Source organism: Melospiza georgiana, chromosome 2, assembly GCF_028018845.1.
Source record: "Melospiza georgiana isolate bMelGeo1 chromosome 2, bMelGeo1.pri, whole genome shotgun sequence".
Lineage (NCBI taxonomy): Eukaryota > Metazoa > Chordata > Aves > Passeriformes > Passerellidae > Melospiza > Melospiza georgiana.
This window is the reverse complement of record NC_080431.1, coordinates 1,161,607-1,178,576: the sequence shown is the minus strand read 5'-3', so window position 1 is coordinate 1,178,576 and position 16,970 is coordinate 1,161,607. Positions and strand designations below refer to the sequence as shown.

Here is a 16,970-nt window from a genome sequence, read left to right as displayed (position 1 = left end):
ACTGCTCACATAAAATTGCAAATATCCATCTACAACATCCTGGATCCTCTGGAAATCCTGTGCTTTCAAAACCTGGCAGCTGAGCCAGGACAACTTCCTTCAGCAAAACCTGAAAACCTGCCAAAAAAACGGGAAACTTCCTTGAGTTCTGTCCACTGGAAAAGGTTCTGACCAACCTGAGCCCAGCTGCACCTGAGGATTTCCAGAGGTCCTTTCCAACCTGAATTATCCAGGGACTCTGATTCAAATTTCTGGTACAAAAAACCCCAATATCCTGAGGACTGAACTTTCTGCACATTCATTTGGGCTTTGGTCCTGTTCCAGTGTTAACCCAAAACGGAGCAGGCACCATCCTGGGAATCTGTGATTTTATGAAAATTAGCAACTCTCTTCCCTCTTCACTTCCTTTAATTTGCTCATAAATGAATGAAATGAAACATTTGGAATTGAATGAAATCATTTGTATTAAACTCAAGCAGACTGGCTGGCAGGCAAATGGGGTGTTGAGACAAGAATAAACATTAATTATTCCTTAAATAGAATGGAATTGTTATTATGTTTGCAGTTTATTTGCCAAATGAAATGTAACATCACTGTCACATCCTGGGCTGAATAGGCAGGAAAAAAATGGGCTGAACTGGGACAAAATGGGGAGCTGCAGGAACCCCAGCCCAGAGCTAAAACGTCAAGGAAGGCCTGGAAAAGCTGCTGAAGCAGCTCAAGGAGGTGGAGAGGGATTTTCCTAATCCCTCTGGGGTTTAGGAACAGCTACAGACACCAGTTATTCAATATCCAGCCTGGAATTAAACCAGATTTATTTACCCATTAAAAATCTCTCTCTTTTTCCTCCCAAAATCATCAGTAACACAAAGATTTCTATTTCTTTTTTACCCTATGATATATTTTCCTTGTTTTTTTCAACATCCTGCTGAACACACCTGAAATGCTTTTAAAGGACAAAAAGCCAATTTTCAATGCTCTATTTCAATTTTAAAATTATGTTTTCAGAGAATCCTGTTCTTCAGAGAATCCTATTTGCTCACACAGAAAAAATAACGTTTTATACAATATTTATAAAAGGTGATGTAAATCCACAAGCAGGGAGGGAAAAAATCAGTCAATGGAATTGAAAGATAAGGAGAATGGCAGTGTGAACATGGAACTGGAGGGAATAAAAACTGAAACTGCTGCAGAGGAGGAAGGGACAGGAATGTAAACATCACCCCAATAACAGCTCCTTCTGATTTTCCTGGAATTGCCTGCCAAGGGAAACTCCTGACAACTCCCCAGCTCCATCAGGATCGGCACCCAGGGAAGCCCTGCTGTCCTTTGGGGTGTTTGCAAGCAGAGATGCTGGTTCATCTCCTGACAGGCCCAGGAGGGAGCAGGGCAGGAGCTGTGGGTGCCAGCCCTGCAGACCTGATCAGGTGTCTGTGGCAGCCCTGCCAGCTGCCCCCCGGACAATCACAACCATTCCCAACAATTCCTTATCTTATCCCAGCAGCATCCCTGCAGGAGATTGGCCAGGCATCCCGGTGTCATGTTTTATCTCTGAAGCCTTGGCTTTAGGCACAGCATGTCTCTAGTCCCCAGAGCCAGGTGTATTCCAGGCAAACAGATGGGAATCCAGAAACATCTCATTTTTTTGATGATATGCACCAAGTTCAAGCCGTCTTTAGATCAGACTCAGTCCTGACATTCTGACATAAATTGGCCAATGATTAAAAAAAGGGGGAAATGCTCAAAATCAGGGAAACGTTTCCTGAGAACAATTTCATAGGGTTCATGTGCCTGCAGGTTTTGTGGAGGGCACACATTATTGCCAAGGATCTCACCTGCTCCCTGCCTGCCACCACCGAGCGCTGGAGCAGCACAAAGCAAGGCCTGAAGCTTAAAAATGAGGTTTTTTAGGAATGTACAGTCACAAAATATCCTGAGTTTGAGGGGACCCACAGCAATCCCTCCAGGGATGGGCACTCCAGCACTGCCAGGAACAGAGAGCCCTTTCCATGAAGAAATTTGCTTTAATACCCACCCTGAGCCTCCCCTGGCCCAGCCTGAGGCTGTTCCCTCTCCTCCTGTCCCTGTTCCCTGGGAGCAGAGCCCAACCTGCTGTCCATGAGGAAAATCCTGCTGGTCGGGATGGGAAAAGGGAAAGATGAGCTCCCAAAGCAGCCTCAGAGCCAGAAGGAGTTGAGGAGGGGAACCTGCGCCTGCAAAGCCCTGGGGATGAGCAGACCATGACCAAAATGTAATTTATATGAAGATGTTTTGAATTTCTTCCAGCTACTTCCAAGCCAGCAATGCAGAACAGCTCCTCACAGCTTCCACACAAAGCTTTCTGCCGGGAATGTGGCTGGGTTATAATTACAGGCCAGCATTTAACAGTAATTACTGCAATAGCTCATGTGCAGGTGCACTGTGCAATGCAATTATGGCACCCCTCGCTGTCCACAGCACCTTCCTCACCCGGCAGCCTGGAGAATCCCCACCCTGGCAAGACGTGCAATGTTTTGGGGGCTGTCTGAGGGGTTTTTAATATGAGCACTCAAAACTGGTGCTGGCTACTCCATCCAGGATGAGCAAGGACATCCTGCACCAATGGAGCATGAAGGATCTTGGTGCCTGCTTCACCTTCAGCCACAAAATCACAAAGACTCCCAGTGAGGTTAATGGCAAAGTGATGGCACCAATGCAGCACCATTTCTCCAAACACCTTCTCTGAGTGTGCAGCACCATTTGTCTCAAAACAGCTTTTGGAGGTGTCATTTTGTGATGGTCACGTGCCACTCAGCAAGGCTGAAATCCCATATAGGAAAAGGAATTTCAATGAACACACAGAGAAATTCATTTCAAAGCCCCCCAAAGGTTTTCTTCTTTTAAAGAGTAACAAGAGATAAGAGGTGAAAAGAATATTTTGAAGGTTGTTGAACAACAAGTAAAAAATGCATAGAAATGCCAAGAAGTTCCTAGTTTAATGATTTCACAGCAAAGCTGAATCCTGCCACTTTGTCCCACCTCAAGGACTAACCAGGCAGTTTGATGTGAACCTCAGGGAAACCTGGTGGGTTTTCCAGCCATGTGTGTCCTTCACTTCCACATCAGTGGGATCCCAAAGAAAAAGGCACCGCAAGCCTCAATAAAGATGCAAATAACTTCAAAAGGAGATTAAAGCCTTTGTCCTGTTTATGGAAGTGATGAGTTTGTGCACCGCTAACCAAAGGGACGTCGGCTTTCTTATTTTAACCATTCCTTGAAGGTCATTTCTGCTCAGAAATGGGTTTTTTTTGAAGCCCTAAAAACTTGTTATATAACAAAGGCAGAGCTAAACATCAAGCCTGTGGCTGGCTGGAATTAGTTCACCTGTATCCCCCGTGTTCCATCAATAGGCACTGGGCTTCCTGGCTGAAATGTTAATTATTCCCCTCCACTTCCAGGGACAAAAAGAGATTCCTTTCTCCTCCTCTCGTTAACCAGTTCCACTTGCTCAGCACATTAATGCAGGGCTAAGGATGATTATTCAGGGGCTCACACGAGCTGAATAAATCTGCTTCCCTACAGATGAGCCCAAGGCACTCACTGGAATAACGAGGGTGATGCTGGAAGGAAACCCAGTGGTTCCTGCTGGAGAATGCTCCCAGCCCCACACAGCCAAGGCAGGGATAAACCTGTGGGTGCCTGGGGTCAGGGCTTTGCCTTATTTCTAAAAATAACCTCACCCCCAGTATTGATTTTAAACTGTGGGCAGGTCCTTCCTTCAACTGAGGGATTGAAACGACCTTGGTTTCACTGGAAAAATGTGTTGGGATTGACAGCAGGGCAGGAAAGGCTTGTGGTTAGTGACTGGATCAGAAACTGGGGATGTGGAATGTGTGCCATGCATGGAAATATCTGCACACCTCCCTGTGGAGGCTCTTGATTTACACCAGGAGTGAGAGCAAACTGAAAGATTCCTCTAAAAATAAGGAATAATAAAATAAAAGACTCTAACACTGCCAAATCCTATGGAACCTGCACTGCTTGCCAACAACATTAGAAGTCCTGCCATCCATCAAATCTCCCTGTTCCAGAGAATGCCAAGTCCTCCCGCTTGGCAGAGGTGGATAGAGAAAGGCAGGGTGCCATTCCCTCCCTTTTGAAGGTGACTGGCTTTGCATTTACTCTGGGAAGTTGCTCTGAAGGAACATGTGAGAAGCCTGAACATCCACATTTCCTAAATATCCAGGAGTCAGGCTTTTCCAATAGGTAATATTTGCTCCCTTTGTGCATTTGATCACAGTCAAAGCCATTCCCGGCCTGCAGACTGACAGGAATTCCTGGTCATGGCTGTACCTCCCTTTGCTCCTTAAACACTTCTGAGAGCAAGGGTTTTGGGATGAACTTCCCAGGAGAGCCTGTCCACGGCCAGATGGGCTGGAGCTGGTGCCAGATGGAGCGGCCGAGGAGCACCTGGAGCGGTCAATTAGTCAGGGGAGCCCCAGGGATGATTTAACCGTGGCTTAATGGGAGAGCTGGAAGGCAAACCAGGGGATGGATCGATGGCATTGAGTCAGTGCCCAGCAGGGTTGGATCCTGAGCTTAATGCAAACGCCTCCAGAATTTCTTGCACACCAGTTCTTCCTGCTCCTTTCCAGCAGGATACGATCCTGAAGAACTTTTTTCACAGGAAAAACACAAGTGAAAATTTTGCTCCTCGTTCTGAGCTTCTGCAGGAAGCCCTGGGAGAGCTGATCTCAAATTGAGTTAAAACCAAGGATGGGAAACATCTCCTCAAGCTGGAAATTTGATGCAGAGTAATTTTGCTAAAATATCAAAATAGGCTGTGGAAACTAAGCCTGCTTTTGGGGTGTGTCATCACAGAGAGAAAATCTCCTGTGCGTGTAAAAATTTTGCACAGATTTCTTTTGTTCCTATTTCTTTGTTTACTCCTAAAGGCATTGGAACAGGATCTGCACTTAGGAGAAGTTACAAAATCCTGGAATGGTTTGGATTAGAAGGGATCTTCTACTGGGTCAGTTTGCTTTGAGCTGTGTCCAACATGGATTTGAACATTCCCAGGGATGGGCAGCCACAGTCCCCTGGACAATTCCCATAGGAAAATCTGAAAAAAGTCCCCCTTCCTTCAAAATCACATTACCTCCTGAATTTTCTGCTACATTTAAGTGGAAGGAAACTCCATTTTTCCATGCCTGGAGATTTCTCAGTGCACCTCCCTGCAGCTGCTGCTCCCAAAGTTGGAGAAAGAACGGATCGTGGTGGATTTCATAACCAACATTGTCTCATGAAATTAATTCACTGGTCACAGACATGCAAATAAAAACCAAATAATAAAATGTCCTTAATAACATGATCAGCCCTGAATTAGACAGGCAGATGGATGAGATGATTGCTGGAGATCCCTTCCAACAGTAATGGTCTGTTCTGTTCTATTCTATTCCTTGCAATCCCAAATAATGTGAAAAGAAAAAAAATCCAAGGAACAAAACCCACTCCATCCCAAAAACATAAGCAGTGTTATCAATACCTTACCTATATTATATTAGCTATAATCTTTACTACCAATCAACAGCCATTAGAATAAAACAGTGATTGGGGAAAGCTCAACGGCCTCTTAACCACACATGGAAAGGGCAAAGGAATTATTCTGGGAACAGCACTTGGCCAGAATTCTGTGGGAACACTGAAATACAGCCACACACCTTGCAATCAACATCAACATCACACCAGGGTAATTATGCCATGTCCTCTACAAGTAGCAAAAAACAACAACAACAAAAATTAAAGGGATTTATAGATTAATATTTCAATTAAGTTCTCCAGCCTCCGCATCAGGATTTATCTTCCTTGCATCTCACAGGATGCTAAGCAACATCCTGATAAAAATCTTACCACCACTGTTAGTGCTACAAAAATCCACATATTTCATACTCTCCCTTGTATCTGCAGAGCAGAACTGAGCCATCAACCCTCCCAGGAAATCCTGCTGCCAAAATAACCTTTCAATCACAGAGATGAGGGCTGTGTTATACAGAATTCATGTTTTATTTGGATTCTGCATGGAAAAGGCAAACTCAGGCACAGCAGAGAGCAAAAGGACTCTGATGAGCACTGAGATTCTGCAAGCAAGAGGCATTAAAAACTCTTCTGATTGCTCTTACCAGCTGTAAAAAGATTCAGAGTCACCTGAACAGCAAAAGGATTTCATTATCCCAGAGAGAGAAAGATTTCACACCATTTAAAGAGGTTTTTACCATCAATGATAAGCTCCTGAGCCTCTCTAGAGGTTGGAAACTATTGATAGAAATATTATCTGTATGAGAGGCTGTGGCTGCCCCTGGATCCCTCAAGTGTCCAAGGCCAGGCTGGATGGGGCTTGGAACAGCCTGGGACAGTGGAAGGCTCAGTGGAGCTCAGAGTTCAGCTGGAATTAATGACACAACAATTTAAGATGTCTAAGAAACTACACACAACTCTAACAGTTATTAGACGTGGAAAAAAATTTCCCAGTTGAGTGAAAACCCTCATTCAGGGTGTGATGGATACACATAAAAACCCTGCACAGTCACAGACTTGGGGAAAAATCAAAGCCCCTGGACAAAGGAGGATCACAAAGTAGTTTTATTTCCCTTTTTAAAGACCTTACTGATTTGTAATATATTAATTATAAGCCAGTAAATGTTCAGCTGATTGAGCAAATGTCACTTCAGTAGAACTCCTTGGTAAATTGACAGACAGAAAAGTTAATTTCTGTGAGTTTTTTTTTTCCCAAAAAAACCCAGCAACTAAAAAATTATCACTTTTTGTGTCCTGTTCAAACTCCTCTATAGTTTTTCATTTTCCTTTGTAGTTTTTTTTTCCCCAGTGGCCTGTGCATAATAAGTTTTCAGACAGAATTTAATGCAAAAAAATAGGGTCATATGCAAAGAATACAATAAAAAAACAGGGTCAGAGGCAAAGAATACAAGAGCTCAGGCACGACAGGAAACGTAAATGTTAAAAATCACACGAGAGAAGATAATAACAATAAAAAAGAAGTGCCCACAATACAACAAAAGCAGTGGCAAAGCCAGTGCACCGAGCATCCCTCAAGGCTGGTGGAGGGATGGGCTGACCCCAGAGGCCTCTGCCTTTCCTGACTTCCAGACTTCTGTGGGGCTCATTAAAGGCTCCAGGCACAAAGCATCAAACACTTCAAGGAAAAGTTGGTCTCCATGGGTATAGAGGACAAACTAAAAATAACCATAAGCCAGCATTTTAACAATTTTGCAGGAGATTGTCATGGCAATGGAGAGAGTTGTAACCTGTTGTCATGATAACCAAAGTTTGAAATTAATGGGAAAGCATTCCACTTCCACTTCATCTTTATTCATAATGGAACCAGCATCTTCCACAGGAAAATTCCACGTTAGTGCCTGCAAGGAACCAGAGAGCCTGGGAGCAGCAAGGGAGGGATAAAGGACTGCGGGGATTAGAAGAAAAATTTAAAACTCCACAGTCAAGCGAAGCAACAAAAGGAGGGGAAAAAATCCAGGGAGGAAAATGCTTTGATGGATGAAGGATTTTGGGCAGGAATTTTGGGGCAGGCCCTAGCACAGGATGCCCAGAGCAGCTGTGGCTGCCCCTGGATCCCTGGCAGTGTCCAAGGCCAGGCTGGACAGGGCTTGGAGCACCCTGGGACAGTGGAAGGTGTCCCTGCCATGGCAGGGGTGGCACTGGGTGGGATTTAAGGTCCCTCCCAACCCAAACCAGTCAGGGATTCTGTGACTCAAGTCCCATCTTGACAATCTCTTCTCAAAGCAGAGTTCACAGCACATTAAACAACACAGGATGCCCAGTTTTTCAACACACCCCAACTAGGGGAAAATAATCTGCATTTCCAGCCCAGAGGAGGCTCCGGGGGCTGCAGTCCCTCTGCTCTGGGGCCAGGCTGGAGAGCTGGGGGTGTTGGGTGTAAGTGACCAACCTGCTGCTCATGCATTCAGTGAGACCCTCAATTATATTAATGGGCTCAGAGCAAAGCATGCCTTGTTGGATGACAACATAATTGTTATTTCTGTGGAAAATTGCTCTGCTCACCCTGAAATTACTAGGGTAGTCCATTATACTACTGTTTCCTTAACTGTTTTAAGGGGAGAGAAAAATTATTCTGACAACAGAGTGCCTGCACAGAACACACCTTTCTTCACCTTCAGAGCAGCACAGAATGCTCTTCACCTCAACAGAGCTCCTAATTTGAAATAAAAACAACTACAGGTAAACACAAGTTCGGATGCCCAAACACATCCTTTGACATTCACAGTCATCTTTCTGAATGAAACTCTTCACTGTTCAGCTGCAAAAATCAAGGTTTTCCCCTGTGTGATTTCATGTACAGTCACCATGTGCTTTGCATCCCCTGGGAGTGCCACAGAATCACCTCCTCTCCCTGGAGATGGATGCTCTTTGCTGCCAGACATGAGCTCTCTCATGATGAGGCACAGAGATGTCATTTTTAAGTGTAAATAGCTGGCAACAAATCAAGCAAAGAGTGGACATTTCCTGTGGTTGCTTACTGAAGTGAATTTTGGAACTATGAGCTCCGAAGTTTCACTTGGTACTATTACAGGGTTCCTTCTCCTCCCAAACCCTCCCCTTGACTGCTCCCAGTCTCCTGAGAGCTCATCTTTTCAGCCCAAATTCTTTGTTCCATTAGTCCCTGAAGATTTTGTGTAGATGAAGTGAAATGCCCCAGAGCTGCTCCAGGAAGGGCTGCAGGGCTGGCAGCTCTCTGGAAGGATGGGCTGGGGGGCAGAGAGGAGCACCTTTAAGGTTGTTTCCACCCCAAACCATCCTGGAATTCCATGATCGTCTCTCTGCACCACCAGCTCATCACCAGGAGCCCAAGCCTTGCACCCTGCCACAAAAGCTGATTTTTTTTTTTTTCCCACATGAAGGATAGCAGCTCATTCTGGGAATTCAGAGGGCTTTACATGACGAGGCTGTTGACAAATCCATTCCTGTAAAAAGACCTGGAGATGGCAATTCCCACAAGGAAAGGAGCACTTCCAGCAGAAACGCAGGGGTCGGGCAGGGGGGAAGGAGAAGGGAAAAAGGCTGCAGCACTGAAGAGTCTTTCAGGACTCATTTATTCGAGCAGTGCCAAGGCAGCTCACTGCTGCAATATTTTCTTCCTGCACTCAGAGCCAGGGCTTTGGGATCTAATAAATCATGGCTGGCCGCAGAGACATTAAAATTCTAGCCCAGTACTGCATGAGATGAAACGGGGCCGAGTGCCAGCGAGCGCAGGGAGAGGGAAGGGCAGCCACACACGCTTTAAAATAAGGGTATGAATGCATTTGCATACAAGCAACACCTGATTTTGGCCTCACACCAGGCTAAGTCTAATGAAATGGAACAGCAAAACACATCTGCAACTGGAGGATGTTTAAGGTCCCTCCCAGCCCAAACCATCCTGGGATTCTGTGATTAATAAACTCAAGCGCTGCGCTTCGGGAAAGCTGATCCCCACTAAATTAGAAATAAGATATTGGGTATAAAGCACAGTAGGAAAACAGAGCCAGTAATTAACAGATCTGGTACAAACCAGGGAATTATTTCTGAAGCTCATAAAAGCCTTTTCCAAGCCTGGGCCAGCTCACGTTTCTGTCTGTACAAACCTCTGTGCTGGATCACATTGACTGCGCCCGGTGTGAGAAATAATTGTGCACCAGGAGGGAAGAAAAACTCAATATTTAATCTAAAAACATTTCTGCAGAAGTCAAGCCACTAAATTTTAATTTATTACCTTTGGCCTGAAAAAACAGAACAAGGATCTGACCACTTATTTGCTGTGCAAGATGAAAAAAAAAGGTGTGGGGGGAAGGAAAGGCAGCAAATATTAAGGATTTTCAACAGATCACAAGGCAGCCTTGGAGCTTATTTGCAATCATTTAATTGAAGCACCTGGGGATTTAAGAGGTGTTGAATGTGTGGGGTGCAAACATGCACAGAGAAAAACAAGCCAGCATCTGAATTTGAACTGCAAGTGGCAGAAAGAAATGCGCAGGAAAAGGCCTTTATTTTGGAGTGGCTGAGATTGTAACTCTGGATGGGAGATTCCCTGAAATGTGGGGTGCCAGGGCCAGGAGATGTTTCCATCCTGGGTTAGGAGCCCCCATCTCCAACCTGCACAATGACAAGGGCACACTCCAGCTCCATGGAGCCAGTGGCAAAGGTTCCCAAATTCCCCATCCCTGGAGGGGCTGGAAAGCCACGTGGATGTGGCACCTGGGGACGTGGGGCAGTGGTGGCAGTGCTGGGGAACATCTGGACTTGGATCATATTAAAGCTCTTCTCCAGCTTCAATAATTCAATGAAATGCCAATGTGATTTTGACTTGCTACACTGAGGCTCCTTGTTCAGGAGCAGAGCAAGAGCAACTTAGGAAAAGATATGGAAGTGAAGGGAAAGTGCAGAAAAACAAGCTTAAATGGAAAACAACTTATCATGGCTAAAACAGGGAAAAAGGAGATGGCTCAGAAACAGACTAGAAATTAATAACCAGCCAAACCCATTTTCATTCTCTGATATACACCCACTAAGAAAGACAACAAAAACCCCTTCGGTTATCAATTTTAATACTGAATGTGTACTTAAAAGCCAAAAGCACTGGTTAGAGTTTGTCTGTATGCAATTTGAGACAGAAATCTGGGAGGGCTCATGGTTAAAAATAAAGCTTCTCTTTTCCCCAGGTGAGTGAAGAACTTCACAAGATGTGCCTGTACTCTATAAAAGCAATTGAGACACAAGAAAATTCTCTGTTCACCTTTTATTTCCTCTAAATGGAGCACTTTTCTCTTCAAAACATGTTCCCAAGGCCATTCTTTTTCTTTTTCCCGCCTATGCTTTTTGCCTCACAGTTTTTCCCCAGCCCTCTTCAAGCGTGGCCATTTAATCTTTTTATTTCTTTTCCACCGCGAGGAAAACCAAAATCAATATTGCAGCCAAGAAATGAGGCAGAAATAAAGCAGTTGCATGGACTCACCCGAGCCAGGAGGAGGAGGAGGCCCACAATGAGGTCATTTGGGAAAACAGAACATGAGTTTTGTTTGCTTTTAAGATCTGAGTCTGTTGTGTTTCTTCACAACACAGGGGGACTCAAAAGCCTGTAAAACCTCCAGACAGTTACAAAACAGGAGGTGAGGGATGTTTCCCGAAGTTCCTATGAACTCCTTGGAAGGCTGGCATCAGTTGGACCAGCCTCCAAAGGAGCTGAGTGGATGTCATGAGTTATTTTAAAACCACAGAGTCATTAAAGATGGAAAAGCCCTCCAAGACCATCGAGCCCAACTGTGCCCCAGCACTGCCAAGGCCACCACTGCCCCATGTCCCCAAGTGCCACATCCACATGGCTTTGGAACAATTCCAGGGATGATGATTGCACCACAGCCTCTGCCACTCACAAACATCCCTAATCTGAGCCAAACCCCTCTGCTTCCTTCTCCCAAACAGAAAACTCCTCCTCCCTCCTTCCCTTAGTGGCTTCACACTTCTTACAACTTCAAAAAAGTCCCTGAGCTGATTCATTAGGAAGATGGTGATTTATCCACTGCTGATGTCAGTGCAGCTCCCAGAGCTGAGGAATTCAGCAAGCTGTTTGGAAGCATTCCCGTACGAAAATCACGCGTTTAAACATGAAAACAATGAGAGCCTACACAAGTCACAGCTCATTCTTCTCCCAGTCAAGTAGGATTTTCCTGTCTGCTCTATACACACCAATTAATAAACATGAAGAAACGCCAGAGGAAAAATATTCACTGTATCCACTTCATACATTTTTAATCGCCCTGAAATCAATTCAACACCCTGAACACGGTTTAGAATTCCTGTTTTACAGAGCCGGTAAGCGATGGATCACCTAATTAAATCCAGGAGTGGCATTTCCCAATCAATGGAAGGGGCTGACGTGCAGGCACGTCTCAGAGAAGAAGGAGAAGTAAGGAGAGAGCACCTCAACCCTGCCATTTGCCCTGTGTTTCTCAGTGCTCCCCGTGAAAATGCTGAGGAACGCCAAAAAGAAAGAGAAAAAACATGAAGTTCATCCCCTTTCACAGAGGAGTTGTGACAGAACATGGTTTGTGTAGCCTCAGAGTGATCTGCCATTAAAGGCCCAGCACTTCCAGAGAAGAATACAGCAAACTTTTAATTGTAAGCTAATAAGGGAAACTGAAATCATGCCTAGAATTATCTTTGTCCCACAGAGAGTATGCAAAGGAGGATTAAAAAACAGCAGAAATCCTATGGGAACATCCTTCAGTCGCCTGCAACATCGAAGGCCACTGCCTTTCAACATCACAATAAATTAAAGGAACAGTCAGGAGTAAATGAGGTCACTCCTCACATGTGCAGTTGTGTCTGAGGTTCAACAATGAACACAAATGACAGGGATTAGGGCAGGAGCACACGTGAGAATCCTTCACCTCCTGTCCTGCCAACAAAACCAACAGCCAGAGGGCACAGATTCCCTCTGCTCACCATTATGTCCTAACAAATGTTGTGGTTTCACCTTGGGGAAGAAAAAATTACAAAACCTGGGAATTTTCAACTTGGGAGTGCAGCGAACAGCCCAGCTCAGGGATGTGTCTTGCTCTTCAGGAGCATGAAGGGGTCCCAGGCAGGGAAAGCCCCTCTGCTCTGTGCCAGGCTGGCAGGGCTGGGGGTGCTCACCTGGAGAGGAGAAGCTCCAGGCAGAGCTCAGAGCCCTGGCAGGGCCTGAAGGGGCTCCAGGAGAGCTGCAGAGGGACTGGGGACAGGGATGGAGGGACAGGACACAGGGAATGGCTTCCCAGAGGGCAGGGATGGACGGGAGATTGGGATGGAATTCTCCCAGAGCAGCTGTGGCTGCCCCTGGATCCCTGGCAGTGCCCACGGCCAGGCTGGACACAGGGGCTGGGAGCAGCTGGGACAGTGGGAGGTGTCCCTGCCCAAGGCTGGGGACTGGAATGAGATGTTCTTGCAGGTCCCTTGCAGGAGCATGCCAGGATTCATTCTGAGAGCACCCTGCGAGCAGGCGGTGCCGCAGCAGGACCCGAGGAACGCCGTGACACAAACCCCCTGGAGACTCCCCAGCCAGCCCCGCATCCTCGGCCTCCTGCATTTTATTGCCATTTATTATTTAGGAATAACTGCACCCAACACAGAGCCAGCCTAGCAGAGGTTCATGAATCACAGCATCTTATCAGCATATTAATCAGCTCCTGGGAGGGAGAGGCGAAACGGTGTGAGCTATCACAAACACTTTATAGCTTCACGCTTGAAGTCAAACCAGCTCCAGGAGAGACTGATTCTTCATCCCTGATTCCACACCAATGGGCTAATCTATTTACTGCAGCACTGGTGCCTTCCTGTAGTGCAAGGGTGCAAGGGAATGGGAAGGGTAACGTGCCAGAGGAAAAGCAGGTGCTTTGGCAGCCCCTGCTTGGGGCAGGTAAAGTGAATTCTACCAAAGAACAAAAAAAGCAAATTGGAGGCCTTAAATAAATTAGCCTCAATTAAAACAACAGCTTACATGAAGATCCAACTTAATTGCAGTCTGGTTTAATTAAATAGCAAACAAGGCTGAAACACTGCTGCTGATGTTCCAAAATCCGCGGAATCAGCGGAGTGGAAGCCGTCACCAGCCGGGCACGAGGAGCCGGGACCTGGAGCACAGAGCTGGCACTGGGCAGATGCAGCTCTGTCTGCAGCCAGAACACTCTCCCTGTGTCACCTTCCCTCATCCAGCAGCAGGAAACACTGCCAGCACAAGTTATTCTTCTCCTCTTTCAGTTCCCAACAAAAAACGGGAAAGGAGGGGGCAATTCCACAGACCTGGGAGTTCTAAGGACCCCAAAAATGGGACACAGGAGAAGCCACAAGTGCTTAATAAATCCCCTAGTTCAAACACATGGATTGTTTTCATAAAGATTTCTCCTATGAGCTGAACAATTCTGATTTTATCTCCCCAAGTAACTGTATTTTAAAACTTCCTTTTTTAAATATAATTATTATTTCCCATGAAAATCCAGCTAATCCAGGCCACACTTGAACAATTATTTAGGAAATAACTGTCCTTCACACTTCCATTAAGGAAGATCAAAATGGAAAAATCAAGAATCTGAATAAACGGATGCTTCAACAAGTACTTGAGTATGTGCCAAGGATTTCCCATCCTCCCTAACTCAAGGATTTCCTATTTTCCCTAACAGCCAATCTGGCAGAAAAAAATGGATTATTTATCTTGCAATAGACCTCTCTCCCTGCTCTGCCAGGAAAAAAAAAAACAGAAGTCAGAATGAGAAGAAAATCATTAAAACTTAGATTAAAACTCATTATTTCAGCCTAAAGCTACCATACAAATAAAAACAATAAACAAAATATTAAGTAGTATAAAGCATTCACGTTTAGAACACAAAACAACCCCACAAAAGCACAGAATTCAACCTGCCAGTGTCCTGATTACCATCCCTCCTTTCCTCCTGCCTCTACCCCACCTGAGTTTTATTCCACAGCTCTTTTCATAGCTGCTCAGACCACCCTGTCTTTTCTCCACAGAGGCTAAAATTTAAATTTTCTCCTCCTCATTTGCTATAGAACTTTCATTACATATTCAAACAAATTCAGATTTAAAAGGGTTTGTAATACTACTTGCCCTGAAAAAAAAAAAAAAAAAGCTCTTCTGTTAAGTGCTTTCTGACTTCTATTTTGGGACTTCACTGCAAGAGTTCAGCCCACTGACTCCTCACCTTCCACCTGGGCATAGAACAATGCAGCAGGAATGCTCCTGCTGTGCTGTCCCACATTTGTTTCTTTGTTTTACCACTGACATAACCGAGGACCTTTTAATTTTCCCAGTCTGATCTGCCTCCAGCTTTTTCCTCCAAGATTATCCTGCACATCCACCACTGATTTCAGTGCATTTTCCACAAATTCTGGAAGACAAATGCCTGAAGGAGGGTTTGGGATGAAACCATGGGGGCCACATCCTCCTGATCCCTGCATGGATCAAAGCTGGCACAAGTTGGCCAAGTCAAATTTTACAGAGTTAAGGGCACAGTAAGAACTCCACAGCCATCGACCAGCAGGTTACTTTAGAAGATAACATCCCATTAATGCTGGCACTTGATTAATTCCAAATGGAGTCCTGCAGAATTCACGTGCTCAAGCCCAGGCTGGACAGGCTTGGAGCAGCCTGGTCTCTGCCAGGTGTCCCTGCTCATTGCAGAAGGTGGAATCAGACGAGCTTTAAGGTCCATTCTCACCTAAACCATTCTGGATTTCCATTAATCCCTTCATCTAAAGCAGAATTCTCCCTCAAAGTCTTCTAAAAAAGGCCAAGGTCCAAATTTTGACCAATCTGCACCTCAATATTTAAATTAAATTGTCTTATCAAGGGCCAGAAAGCAGCTGCTAAGACACCCAGGATTCTATCAAAGCAGATACAGAAATGTACATTGAATGGATATTAGGGTGGAGCTTTAAGCAGATGCCAAAAAAAAAAAAAATCAAAGTAAAGTGGGAGAGAAGTAGCCTCTTGTGCTGGAAAGCCACAAAATTCCTGTTATTTCCAGAGCAGGAAAATAACTGTGCACTTATGAGCTCGTTCTATCACCCAGGCACTGCTGGAGTCCACAGTCCTCTCACAATGGGGAGATTTTTGAAGAGACTTTTTCACAGAGATTGTTGTTTTTTTTCAAGCCTCTCATGCTTTGACTGTGAGACCAAAGTTCCCCCAAGCTACAGTATCTCCAACAAAGTAGCTGCATAAATTGGAATGAGAAAAAGAAAGGATGAATAAAAACAGGGCACAACGCCTTTGAGGAACTCTCTGCTCTGCAGAGTCTCAGACTGGGCTCCTCACAGCTCCACTGATCCACCAGCTGGAAGGGCTGCCAAACCCAACCAGAATATTCCATGCACAAAGCAGCTCAGAGTATTTGATGTTCATTCCCATCTGCTGGTGACCACTCTCCTCATCAAAAGCACATTCCCAAATAATTCCACACATGAGGTGAAAGTCAACACAAATAGAAAGCAGGAAGCCCTAACACAACGTGACACCCAAGAGCTGATTGCATACCCCAAAATGGCATTAAAAGGACTGATTTTGTAAGGGGGTTCAAGATCAAAGCAAGTCAAGGTGAACATAATCCACAGGGAAAACCAGATACACCTGAACTGGGATCTTCTTATTCCAAAGCACCATTTCTGTCCCAAATGAATTCTTTCCATATCAGTACACTGTAAGTTCCCCAATAGTTATGTAATGATGGTAAACATCTTTATCAAGTAATAAGGATGACATTTTTAGACAACTCAGTTCTAAAGAAGGTTTCAAACAGAAAACAGACTTGCTCTTCCACATAAGATTAACTCAACCAAAGCACAACTTGAAATACAAAAAGAAAATCAGTCAATACAGTAGCTTAAGTCACCACCTACCACAATACCTGGATCTTCTCCAAACAAGGGGATCTTGGCTGTGGGATCCTCATTCCCAAAGCTGGACAGTTCCAGTACGTGCACCCCAGTGGTTCAGGGGAGCCCTCCTGCTGGACTGTCCCAGCACCTACTGGCACGTTTGTTAACCTGAAGAAAAAAGCCCTTTGGATCCTTTTCCTCAGGATTGCCAGGGCATCCTCTCTGCATGGATTCAGCTCCAACTCTTCTCACCACCCTCGCTGAAGGGCTTTTCCTGCCAGTCACGTTCCCATCCGGCTCCCTGATGGGAAACCCTTCTCCCTCATTGAGGGATCAGCCACACCACACACAGAGACCAGCAACAGCCCCAAGCCCTGTCCTACCTGTGTAGGCCATGTTCTTCGGGTTTCCGTAGGGAGCCCCAGGTTGGACGGGGCTGTAAACAGGATTCATGCTGGAAGACCGGGAACTCTGAGGACAAAAGAAAAGCAGAGTTGAGACGGTTGCCTTGGGTTGCTCCCGAGTTGCTGTCT

General features: G+C 45.3%; 1 protein-coding gene across 1 annotated transcript in view; it reads right to left on the bottom strand.

Moving 5' to 3' along the window:
* The window catches only part of FAM168A (family with sequence similarity 168 member A), a 123,521-nt gene that overhangs the window by 45,179 nt on the left and 61,372 nt on the right, over nucleotides 1-16,970 (bottom strand). Inside the window, exon 3 of the mRNA XM_058045148.1 lies at nucleotides 16,821-16,908. Coding sequence (XP_057901131.1) covers nucleotides 16,821-16,890 — 70 coding nt within the window. The 5' untranslated portion in view covers nucleotides 16,891-16,908. The remainder of the gene's footprint in view (nucleotides 1-16,820; nucleotides 16,909-16,970) is intronic.